Raw genomic sequence first — 12438 nt, forward strand, 5'->3', positions numbered from 1 at the left:
GATTTGTCAAGGACACCTGGGGATTCTTTTCCATATCTTCTGAGATTACTACATTATTCAGTAGTTATCCAAAGAGAAAACGTGGAAGAATGATATTAGTCACCATACTAACAATTTGTGTTTGTTTTTTTGCAGGAAGTAACTGCAGCTCCAGCAGCGAGGGAGAGACCACGCCCACCGCACTGCACGCCGGCATTTGCGTCCGGCAGCAGAGCGTCTCCACCAAAGATGCCATCATCGCTCGTGAGGCTCTGTCGCTCCTGGTCACCTGCCTGCAGCTACGCTGTCAGCAGCTTTGTAAGAATCAAAGCCGCAAGTCATGCTCGCAGTCACAAGAATGGAAGGCCTCGCTCTGTATCTCATGTTTGTTTTCCCCCCGCAGCCTCTTTTTACAACCTGCCTTCTGTCAACGACTTCATCATTGATGTGCTGCTGGGATCTCCCAGCGGAGAGGTAAACTGCATTTCAAGGAGACTTACAGTTTCTTTCTCGGTGTCTTACTAACATTTCTGTGATGCTGTTCCATAATAGTGGGAAAGGTGTACCGAATGGCTCTCCTGATTCATTTCACAAAAGATGTATCTAGTTAATTAATTTCACACTTGCTGGCTGGCCTTGCACTCCAGAGACCCAATTAATTAGGTGCAAGTCATTTTTTCGTAACAAAAATTTATTCTTAGCCACTTAGAGCATCAGGTGTGATTTTTTTTTTAATTATCCAATTTCAATTGACTTATTTTTGTTTATTCAGCGACATCCCTAAGAGAGCAAGTAAAGGCTTTTCCACTAAATGGCGGAAAGGGCAATTAACTTGTGTATCCACCAGTTGCAATTCACACAACAGAGAAAGATAAAATAAGCTTTATTGATCCCTAGACCAGGTCTCACTGCTTGGGTACTTTTTTTGTTTGTTTGTTTTTTGGGAGAGCTCAGTATTGTTCATTGGGTAATTTTACCGATTTGACATGTCATCATCATTGCTCTTTTTTATTTTTATTTATTTTTTTAATTTTATTTATTTTTTTATTTTGTATGTGCGTGCGTGTGAGTGTGTGTGTATTCATTAGTTCACCTAAAACCTTGCTTGGGTACTTATTAATGCAAACGGCTATCTGTTTGGTACACAATTAAGAAATAACACATTTGATCAAATTACCTTTAACAACATTATCACCATCTGTCATTATTTATACTTAATGAAATTCATATATGTGATGACAATCATGTTAATGATTTCCTCACAATCATTAAGAAACATAAATATCAATACGCAGCACTTTGTTTCTGAAGCACTCTGCCAGTGTTTACGTTTTCAAATAATCAATTCTACAACATTCCTAGAAAATCTTAATGTTTCATCCTTGGTGAACAATTTTAGAACAGTGGTCCTTGTGGTCTTTGGGGGGCTACCAGGTTGGTACCCCCTGCCCTAGAATGTTAAATTCAGCTATTATAGCAGTAAAAATAAAATCAAGATATTCTCTTTAAGAAATATAAAAGCAGTTGGTGACATTGAAACACTCCTGCATTGCCCCCTCTGTGTCTTAAGACCACCCTTAAAAAGAACTTAATATAAATAATAATTCAATAAAAATTAATAATAGCTCCTCAAGTTTTACACTGAGTAAATTGAGACAAGATCATCATTATTTCAATACAAGTACATACACAGTCCACTTTTTTTTTTTGGTGGTATGTTGTGAGATTTTTTTATTTATTTTAAAAGATCTGCCTCAACGCAGTGATTGTAGGGAAACACTGCCCTAAAAAGTGCTTATTTAATAATTTTGTAACCGCTTCTCTTTCAGATCCGCCGTGTGGCCTGTGACCAGCTGTACACTCTCAGCCAATCAGACACATCCGGCTTCGCTGAGGTGCAGAAACCCAACTTGTTCCTGCTCTCCGTCATCCTCACTGCTCAACTGCCACTGTGGAGTCCCACTTCGGTTATGAGAGGAGTCAACCAGAGGTAAATCTTAGGAAAGGAAAGAGGTCCGACAGGGCAAGGCACTAATGTCGTCGGTTCGATTTCATTGCCAGATTGCTGTCCCAGTGCACGGAATACTTTGACCTGCGATGTCAGCTACTGGATGATCTAACAAGTAAGCTTTAAAGTCACATTTTATATCGTCTTTCTATATACATATTGTGAGTGAGTCGTGTATCCCGCAATAAACGGGAGTTCACTGCATTCAAGACCTAAAGTTAAAAAGTTTGCACATTAAAGGTGCTTCAACAGCTTATCGTTATCTCCCGCCACCCTACCACTTACCCCATACAGCTTCGGAGATGGAGGCGTCACATGTCATCACCGCCACCATGCTAGAGGACGAAATCTCTTGGCTGGACAACTTCGAACCCAGCTGGAGCTCGGAGATGGAGACCAGCGAGGCGGACAACATCCTCCTGGCGGGACACCTGCGGCTCATCAAGACCTTGCTCTCGCTTTGCGGCAAGGAGAAGGAACACCTCGGTAAGTACATGTCGACAAAAGTTTTGGGACACGTAACTGTGACACTATCACGAGAAGGGAAAAAAAAAAAGTCAAATAGTTCTGATATTCTACTGGGCTTTATTTGACCTACTGTTGGCATAATGTATGGCAGAACTCGACATGCAAAGTTACGCGTGTGCGTCACATGACCTCGCCGGACTCTCTTTGCAGGCCCATCGCTGATCCAGCAGCTGCTGGATGACTTCCTGTTCCGAGCGTCACGCATCATCATCAACACCTCCAACTCCACCGCCTCCCCGGCCCCCAGCCACGATTTCCACCCCAAGTAAGGTGTCCGCTCAACCGCACCACAGGATAACCGTTCAGGGTTTTTAAAAAAAAAAGAAAAAGAAAAAAAGATCAGGTTGTATTTTTTAGTGATTGGTTTTTTTTCTACGATATATATACTTTTTTGTGTGCATTTGAGTAAATAAAAACCCTCAGATTCTATTTACTAGAGATAGACAGATATGGGGGTGTTTTCAGGGCTGATACCAATACGATTATTAGCAGTCAAGGACGCCGATAATCGATATATGGAGCCAATATTCATTTTCACTAAAGGAGAATATTGGCATCAAAATTTGAAAAAATACAAACGCCAGCTCTTCATTTTTTTAAGCATATGTTTTAACAACTTTTAAGGTTTGTAAAATATTTAAGTTAAAAAAAAAAATCTTAGGTAATTAGACATCTTTGTTTTAAAAATCTAACAAAAAGTTCAGGGATCTCCCAAGGCAGTAGCATGTCTTATATGAATAAATAAGTAAATCACTCCCTATTGTTTGCTACAGTAAATAAAGTTTTCCAAAATTTCTAAATATCTGAAATGTTAAAATATCTCATACTTATCTTAATTTTAATTTCAAACAAAAACAAAAGGAGCATAGTTCCCAGGGTCATCTCTGAAAATTGTAATAATTAGTTCCCTGAAGTGAACCCTTTTTTAAATGGATCTATTATCGGCCGTATGATTCTTCTAAATGGCCGATGCCTACATTTGTCAAAATGCTGAATATTGGCACCGATAATCAGTGCAGCCGACAATCGGTCCATCCCTACTATTAACAGAAATTGCTAGTTGAAAAACTTGAAACTGTAAACATCACAAAACCTTTAATAGTACTGACAGTGTTACCTTTTAGGACACTGTGGTGTTTAGTCACATCTCTTTTGCACTTCACATAGCTCACAATTTTATGGGTTATAAAATAAGTCAAGCCCGTTTTACCCCTTGTGATAATCCGAGGCTCATTACACACTACTTAAGGTCTTTTTCTGTACCATCTCACCAGGTGCAGCACAGCCAGCAGCCGTCTGGCGGCCTACGAGGTCCTGGTGATGCTGGCCGACAGCTCCCTCTCCAACCTGCGACTGATCACCAGAGAGTTGCTCTCCATGCACCACCAGTCCGACCCGTCGCTCTGTAAAGAGTTTGATGTAAGGCACAGATATCGGACGCTCACTGACAACCAAGCTGTGAAGTTGAACTTGCTTATCTCTCCTATGTCAGTATCTACCACCTGTAGAGAGCCGCTCGGTTTCGGGTTTTGTGGGCCTGAAGAATGGTGGAGCCACGTGTTATATGAATGCTGTTTTCCAGCAGCTATACATGCAGCCGGGCTTACCAGAGGTACACATGGTGTTTATTTAAAAAAAAAATATATATATATATATATATATTATGTACATTGCCATTCATGTGAGTGTTGATTGGTTCTAAAGGCGTTCCTGTCTATTGAGGACGACACAGACCAGCCCGATGAGAGTGTCTTCTACCAGGTTCAGTCTTTGTTTGGTCACCTGATGGAGAGCAAACTTCAGTACTACGTCCCGGAGAACTTCTGGAAGGTATTGGAAGACTGAAATAATTTATTATTATTATTCAATTTTCTGTAACAAGGCCCTTTTAAATTGTAATGGACATTTAAATTGGTGCGTTTTAGATCTTCAAGATGTGGAACAAAGAGTTGTATGTACGAGAGCAGCAGGACGCGTATGAATTCTTCACCAGCCTGGTGGACCAGCTTGACGAACATCTCAAGGTATGATGTTCATCTTAATATAAGCGGTGTGTGTTTGTTACCATGCGTTACATATGACTTTTGCCTTCTACCAGAAAATGGGCCGAGAGCAAATCTTCAAAAACACGTTTCAGGGCATCTTTTCCGACCAAAAAATCTGCAAAGACTGTCCTCATCGGTGAGTCATAAATTATGATTGTGCTCTTAATGTGGCCACAACATTAGGTACACCTGCACAACCTCATAAGAATTGATGCAAAAGCAACATTGTTTTTTTTATTATCTCATAATATACATTTGAATCTCAATATACTTAGTAAAATTCATTAAAATGGCTTTCATCTGTTCCAGATTCCAAGGAAATAAAACTTTAATTTTAATTGTATATGTTTTTGATAAAGAAAAATAACACCTCTATTGTATAAAAGCATAATCCTAAAAAATGTCAATACAGTGTTTGTGTGTGTGAAATTGGATTGCAGGTACGAGCGTGAAGAGACGTTCATGGCGCTGAACCTCGGTGTGACGTCCTGCCAGAGTCTGGAGATCTCACTGGACCAGTTTGTCCGAGGGGAGGTTCTGGAGGGCAGCAACGCTTACTACTGTGAGAAATGCAAGGAAAAGGCACGTAAAGCATCTCTTGTGTACGTTTCAAGATTTTTGTGTCAAACCTTCCTAGAATGTCTCTTGTATTGACATATACAGAGGACCACGGTAAAGAGGACATGCATCAAATCCCTTCCCAGTGTTCTCTGCATCCATCTCATGCGCTTCGGCTTTGATTGGGAAAGCGGACGCTCCATCAAATATGACGAACAGATTCGGGTGCGTATCAAAGGAGGATATTATTTGTCCGTGTCAAGGTAAAAGAGGTGTAAACCTTTTTGTGTTTGCAGTTCCCCTGGGTGCTAAACATGGAGCCGTACACCGTGTCCGGCATGGCGCGTCAAGACTGCAGCGGGGAGGGCGGCGAGGGGCGAGGCGATGGCACGTCCGGAGGATCACCCAGGAAGAAGGTCACCATTTCTGAGAACTACGAGCTGGTGGGCGTGGTGGTCCACAGCGGTCAGGCGCACGCCGGCCACTACTACTCCTTTATTAAAGATAGACGGTAGGAGACATTTTTCATGTACAGTGTATACAAAAGCATGCGCACAGTTTCATAGTGTTAGTCATGTTATTCTGTGTGCAGTGGCAGCTCACGTGGACGTTGGTACAAGTTCAATGACAACGTGGTAGAGGAGTTTGACATGAACGACGAAACTCTGGAGTACGAGTGCTTCGGAGGAGAGTACCGGCCCAAAGTTTACGACCAGTGTAAGCAACATACGCCCAAGCCGTTTAGGTCTTCGTAAAGGGCATGAGCAAAGTCTTGATTTTGGTGTGTGCGTGTTTGTTTGCAGCCAACCCCTACCCCGACGTGAGAAGAAGATACTGGAATGCCTACATGTTGTTTTATCAGAAAATCAGCGAGCAGAACTCGCCTGTCCTGCCCAAAAAAAGCAGAGTCAGCATCATGAGGCAGGAAGCAGAGGACCTAACACTGTGAGTGAACGTCACTTCTTACTACTGTTGTTACGATACCATTTTTTGGCACTCGATTGCGATACCGTACCGATACCGTTTTTTTGGGGGGGGGGGGGGGGGGGTTTCAATATGAAAAATCTGCCCTGCCAATGGTTCAGAGCATTCAAGAGCCAATAGGAAATATTATAATATAAGGCATAAGATGCTGCATTCAAAGGTCCCATCTTAGCGTTGGAAAAAAATGGTATCGGTATGTTACTTGTTAGTACTTGCCGATGCCTATACCACTGTTTTAATGCAGTATCGGAACCACTCCCGATACTGGTGACAGTATCGGAACAATACTACATCTTAAAATGTTTTAAAATGTGTTATCAGTCAGCAGATGTTGCAAAAGTGCTCACACTCTATACTTAGAAATAGGGCCTGACCGCTTTTTTTTTTTTTTAGGTGATAACCTATTGTGATATTTGGCAGAATACAATTCTGATAACCGTTTAATTGGCCAATTATTTTAAAAAGTATATAATAAATAAAATAACTCATTTGTGGTCCCTTAATGCTCTCAACAATAAAGATATGAATTACAGGCAGAATGTTTGACTGTTTTACATTATTTTGTCCTTTTGTCCAAGAGAGAAAGATCTTGCATTCGACCCTTTGGCTAATACAAAGCTGTGGTTTACCCATCAGATAAGGGGGCGCATTATAAAGGAAGCGCAAGAACGACAGACAGAGCAAACCAAACCAAGTGAGCCCAAATACAATAGGAGAGACCGAACGAGGGCGAGACAATTTGCGCCCTCATTATTGAAAAGGAAGTAGCGGGAACCCGGTGCGGTAACAGTAAAACACCCGCGGCTTATAGTCGGGTGCGGCTTATATGTGTAACAAACTGGAGTAATCCCCCAATTTAGCTAGCATGTCTTATAGTCAGGTGCGCCTTATAGTCCAGAAATTACTGTAATTTCATTGACAACATATTTGTACTTCCCACATTATTTCCTCTCCGTTTTTTAGGTCCGCACCCTCCTCGCCCGACGTCTCGCCGCAGTCGTCTCCTCGCCCCCCCAGAGCCAACAACGACCGCCTCACCCTGCTCACCCGCCTGGTCCGCAAGGGTGAGAAGAAGGGCCTGTTCGTGGAGAAGATGCCCGCCAGCATCTACCAGGTGAGCATTGAGCTTCCCGCGCCTATTTTCCCAACGAATTTGCGTCGCCATCTTGACCCTCTGGTCATGTCTCCCCGAGTAGATGGTGAGGGACGAGAATCTCAAGTTCATGAGGAACAGAGACGTCTACAACAGCGATTACTTCAACTTCACGCACTGCCTGGCCTCCGTCAATGCAGTATGTCCTTATGTACTTATGTGAATGTGATACGATTGTCGCAAAAAAAATTGATGATGTTGAACTTGTATTATTTGAGGCACACTTCAATTGCAAGCTCATTTGTGTGCTACAGACAAAGCTGAAGCACCCCGACTACCAGGCCATGGCGAAAGAAAGTCTCCAGCTGGCTGTCCATTTCCTCCTCCACACCTACCTGCACACTAAAAAGAAGCTCCGGTATGAACAAACACAAAGAGTTCTCACCCGAGCGGTCGCATTTATCTCATGATCTCCTTACACAAATGCACAGCGTGGACACCGAGGAGTGGATGGCCACCGTGGAAATTTTGCTGTCAAAAAGCAGTGCCGCTTGCCAGTGGATGATTCAGTACCTGGTTGCACCTGAGGGACGAGAGATGACCAGGTGGGAATTACGTAGCAAACAGCCATGTTTGAAGTCCCATTTTCAATAAGTTGATGATGATATAAAATGTTATGCCATCGCAGTAGACATTCGAGGGATAACTATACTAATTTCAAGGCGGTCCAATGCAAATGTAATTTGAACAACGTGATGTTTTAAACTTGTATGGGAAATGTGATGACCTTTATATAATCAACTTTGATACAACACAAAATGGTGGTGGACAGTTGAAATGCCCTTATTGCGCAACGGTAAAGGCAAAAATCCATAATGCTCAAGACATAGACGTAAATTGCACATGTTGCACCTCTCTTTCATGCATTCCTAATAACGTTAAAGACATGTAATTGTTCTGACAATTTCACTAATTTATACATTGGCATCCCAGATCACAGTTCCCTCTGGTGTATTGCAACAACATAGTGAAGCTCCGTCTAGTAGCACGAACATTAAAGATACGTGTTGATCTTCATGGAAAAAGGAGTAGAAGATAATTCCTGTTTCCAAAACCGTAATTAGCATCTTCAGAAACCATGTTGATTATGAATTATTCATTTGATTGATTAATTTAATTCAAATACCCATATAAGTAAAATGATTTGATTTTCAAAATAAAATTCAGAGGGGTATGTCTTCACCATTGATCAAACGGAGTCCCGCATGAGCAAGCACTAAATTGAGTTGAGTTGGATTAATGCAAATTAATGGCTTAGTAATGCGTAGGTCATCACTTTACTTAACTGGTAAAACAAAAAGGTGCTATTACAGTTCTCAGAGGCATCCACCATTGTATACGTTATCATCTCAGTCGTAATAATGATTTCCATCCTTTTTTTTAAGGATTTGTCTGTTGGAGTGCGGCATGAGGGAGGTGCGGGTGGTGGTGGCGTCCATCCTGGAGAAGACCCTGGAGAGCGCGCTGCATTTTGCCGACCCGGGTCTGGACGGCCTGACTGATGCGCTGCTCTCGCTGCTGGACAAGGACGTACCCGAGAATGTGAAGAACTGCGCTCAGTACTTCAGCCTCTTCAGTAGCTTCTCTCAAAAGGTAACAAAGTCAACTTAAGGCTGGTACACACATCCTGGTTTATACCATCTTAAAATATGAACAATTTTTTGACCGAATATAATGATTTAGTAATTGCTTTAACGCTCAATAATGTTTTGAAGCTATCTTGGGGTGTCCACTATTTCTTGCTTAAATAACTAAATGATTTCTAAATGTTTTCACTCAGGGTTGTGACGCATGTCAACTGTTGTTGAAACACTCGGCCTATCGTCGGATGCTCCTTTTCCTTCTGGGACCCAATCGCCAAAATAACCAGGTCAACTTTTCTTCACATGCTAGATCCGCAGGTAACTCTTGGTGGAATCGACAGTTCTCAATAATTATCTGTTCTCTGGTCCTTCTATGTGTCCCTCCAGAACCGGCGGTGGAGTCCGGCCCAGGCTCGAGAGTTTCTCCACCTCCACAGCACTCTGGCGCTTATCACAGCAAACTCGGACCTCGATTCCCAGCGAACGCACGGTGAGACGCCGCCCCCATCCTAATATTCAGATTCAAACCGCTTGTACAATCCAGCTCATTGTGTTCCGTGTCCTCGTCGTCGGAGCAGCTCCAGAAGGGTTCAGCCTGTATGTTGGCAGCAGCATCCCGTCCTCCAAGCCACTCCTGCCCCTCCATGCAGACATCCTGGCAACTGTCTTCACCCCAGAGGGACAACCCTATCTTCTCGAGGTCATTAAAGGGGCTTTTTCCTTGACACGCATCACATATTTTTGAGCCAAAATTCAACCTTTTTTTCTTTCCACCCAAATTTGATTTCCTTGTCTCATGTGTCAACTCTGGTTTAAGAAACAACAACAAAATGCACTAGAATTCAAAACCTGTGTGTAGTTCCTTACACCCAAATTGACTTCCTTGGACCATGTGGCAACCCCCCTCCATTATTGGTATAAAATGTCAAGGATTCTTACTTGGCTCATGTGTCAACCTCTGTGTCTTCATGTAGTCATCTAGATTGACATCCTTGGCCTATGTGTCAATCTCTATGTAGTTTTCTGCAACTAAATGTATTTCCTCAACCCAGGTGTCCATCTTTGTAGTTTTTTTTTTTTTTTGCTACCAAATTTGTTCCCTTGCCCATGTGTCAACCTTTATCATTTTTGTGCACCTTGATTGACTTCCTTGGCCCATGTGTCAACTCTTTTGTAGTTTTTTTTGTGCCCAAATTGATTTCCTTGGCCCAGATGTAAATTTTGTAATTTTTTTTTGCAACCCAATATACTTAATTGCCTCATGTGTCAACCATCTTCTTTTTTTTTTTTTTACACCATAATTCAAAGTAATTCATAATTCAATTCTGATGCTGTTTTCCACCGCCCAAATTAAGTTCTTGTCCCATGTTTCAAGCATCTTTCTCAAAATTTCAAGGGCTCTTCCTCGGCCAATTTTTCAATTTTTTAAATCACAATTCAAAGATACATGTCAACCTTTCTTTACACACACATTTGATTTCCTTTACCCATGTGTCAACCCTTGTATGTTTTTTTTTTTATTTTCCACCAAAATTCCAATCCCACTAAGTAACCAGCCAACCAAACCATTCCTCTCTGTTTTTCTGACACGTCCTTATGAGTCCTGAATGACAAGACGCGGCCCTTTCTCTCCTCCAGGTGATGTTCGCCATGCGAGAGCTTTCGGGCCCCTTGACGCCTCTCATCGAGATGGTGACCTACTGCTCCTTCTGCAACGAGCCTTTCTCCTTGGGGGTGCTGCAGCTCCTCAAGGTAACCCCTTTGCAAACTCCTGATGTCATTTGATTTGATTTTAACCTTTTGTAAAATGTTTGTGTCCTGGCAGACGCAGCTGGAGACTGCGCCGCCTCACGAGTTGAAGAACATCTTTCACATGCTGCAGGAGCTTCTGGTGAGTCACCGGGCAACCTCGAGTGGCACGCATTGCGTGTCACTGATGTGCTGATGAGCGTCGGTTTGTCTTCTTCAGGTCGTGCAGGACCCTCTCCAGTCCCAGAGGCTCAAGTATGCCTTTGAATCGGAGAAAGGCCTGCTGGGTAAGTCATTGATTGGCTCACCTTTAAAGTGCTCCATTTTTGACAAAGAATGCTTGTATGTGATCTTGCGTCCGCAGCTTTGATGCACCAGAGCAACAATGTGGACAGCAGACGTTGCTACCAGTGTGTCAAGTTCTTGGTCACGTTGGCCCAGAAGTTCGTAGCCACCACAGTGATCCGTTCAAATCTATATTTTACATACAAGTAAGATAACTCCCAATTGTTGCCACCAGGTGTGCTCCAGCCAAGGATTACTTCAAGGACCTGTCTGGTCATTGGAGCTGGGCAGTGCAGTGGCTCCAGAAGAAGGCACGATGACATGCACTTTTTCAAAATATATTTATGTCTAAATTGTTTAAAATTATATGATAATCATGTTTGTTCCACCTGTCCTCAGATGACGGAACATTATTGGACGCCACAGAGTAACGTGTCCAATGAGACGTCCACCAATAAGAGCTTCCAGCGCACTATTTCGGCGCAGGTATGCACACGCGTACATCAGATGTTCATGTGTGACAACAACGACAAGAACATGATGATGTAAGGTTGCAAAATGTTGCCCCCCCCCCCCCCCAACAAAAAAAATCTGTTGTGGTCTGATGAGACCAAAGTAGAACTTTGTTACAAAAATCGGGCATTTGAACAAGGGCATGTAGACTTTTTATATCCAATGTAGTGTATATATATATATATATATATATATATATATATATATATATATATATATATATATATATATATATTTATTTATTTATTTATTTATTTATGTGTGTATATTTTATTACATTGTTCCCTTGTTTATCACTGGAGTTATGTTTAAAAAATATATATACGCAATAAGTGACATACGCGAAGTAGCCAGCTTTATTTTTTACATTTAATATGTTTTAAGGCTGTAAAACCAAAGGAATTTACATTTGTTCACATTTCTCTCTTGCTTAAACACTCTCAATGTTCAAACCTTCATAAATAAATTAAAAAACTGTTAAAAAAAAAAGCATGCAAAATTGCACACAAAAATCCATGAAAAGCTGCGAAAAGTGAACCGTGTTATAGCGAGGGAATACTGTACTTTAAAATGTGTTTGTACTAAAAATGCTATAGACCCATTCTATTAAAGTAAAAAAAAATGTCCCTTAATTTCACCAAGACACAAACACTTTGCTGCCACCCTAACTGACGTGCATGTGCTTGTTTGTGTGTGTGAACCCGCGAAGGACACGCTGGCCTACGCTACGGCCTTGCTGAACGAGAAGGAGCAGTCGGGCAGCAGCAACGGATCCGACGGAAGCCCCGCCAACGAGAACGCCGAACGCAGCCTGAGACAGGTGTGTACCGCTCAACTGTGCCGGCACGTTGTCCAATCACGTGCATGAGTTGAGTGGGATGACATGACACACACACACACACACACACAGGAAGGCAGCATGTGACTGGCAATTTTCTCCCACCCACGAGTGCAATTAGACTTGGAGCTGCATTGTTCTTTTTCTGACTCCAAATTTGTCACACAGCCAACAGTAACATATGAAATATTAGCACATCAATGGCAAGCACATTT

The 12438-nt window shown here is 42.1% G+C and overlaps 1 protein-coding gene across 2 annotated transcripts in view; it reads left to right on the top strand.

Annotated features, from left to right (window-relative positions):
- The window catches only part of usp24 (ubiquitin specific peptidase 24), a 35587-nt gene that overhangs the window by 21609 nt on the left and 1540 nt on the right, over nt 1-12438 (top strand). For both annotated transcript variants that reach the window (XM_077583878.1, XM_077583879.1), the window contains 31 exons: nt 136-297; nt 383-453; nt 1809-1969; nt 2041-2102; nt 2282-2473; nt 2666-2780; nt 3790-3934; nt 4008-4127; nt 4220-4345; nt 4441-4539; nt 4614-4696; nt 5001-5142; nt 5224-5343; nt 5415-5629; nt 5711-5835; nt 5922-6063; nt 7066-7216; nt 7299-7394; nt 7510-7613; nt 7687-7800; nt 8641-8848; nt 9036-9125; nt 9226-9328; nt 9417-9538; nt 10477-10590; nt 10664-10729; nt 10808-10874; nt 10952-11030; nt 11108-11183; nt 11272-11358; nt 12095-12205. In XM_077583878.1, the coding sequence (XP_077440004.1) occupies nt 136-297; nt 383-453; nt 1809-1969; nt 2041-2102; nt 2282-2473; nt 2666-2780; nt 3790-3934; nt 4008-4127; nt 4220-4345; nt 4441-4539; nt 4614-4696; nt 5001-5142; nt 5224-5343; nt 5415-5629; nt 5711-5835; nt 5922-6063; nt 7066-7216; nt 7299-7394; nt 7510-7613; nt 7687-7800; nt 8641-8848; nt 9036-9125; nt 9226-9328; nt 9417-9538; nt 10477-10590; nt 10664-10729; nt 10808-10874; nt 10952-11030; nt 11108-11183; nt 11272-11358; nt 12095-12205 (3668 nt within the window). The remainder of the gene's footprint in view (nt 1-135; nt 298-382; nt 454-1808; nt 1970-2040; nt 2103-2281; nt 2474-2665; nt 2781-3789; nt 3935-4007; nt 4128-4219; nt 4346-4440; nt 4540-4613; nt 4697-5000; nt 5143-5223; nt 5344-5414; nt 5630-5710; nt 5836-5921; nt 6064-7065; nt 7217-7298; nt 7395-7509; nt 7614-7686; nt 7801-8640; nt 8849-9035; nt 9126-9225; nt 9329-9416; nt 9539-10476; nt 10591-10663; nt 10730-10807; nt 10875-10951; nt 11031-11107; nt 11184-11271; nt 11359-12094; nt 12206-12438) is intronic.

Source organism: Vanacampus margaritifer, chromosome 13 (genome assembly GCF_051991255.1).
Source record: "Vanacampus margaritifer isolate UIUO_Vmar chromosome 13, RoL_Vmar_1.0, whole genome shotgun sequence".
Taxonomy (NCBI): Eukaryota; Metazoa; Chordata; class Actinopteri; order Syngnathiformes; family Syngnathidae; genus Vanacampus; species Vanacampus margaritifer.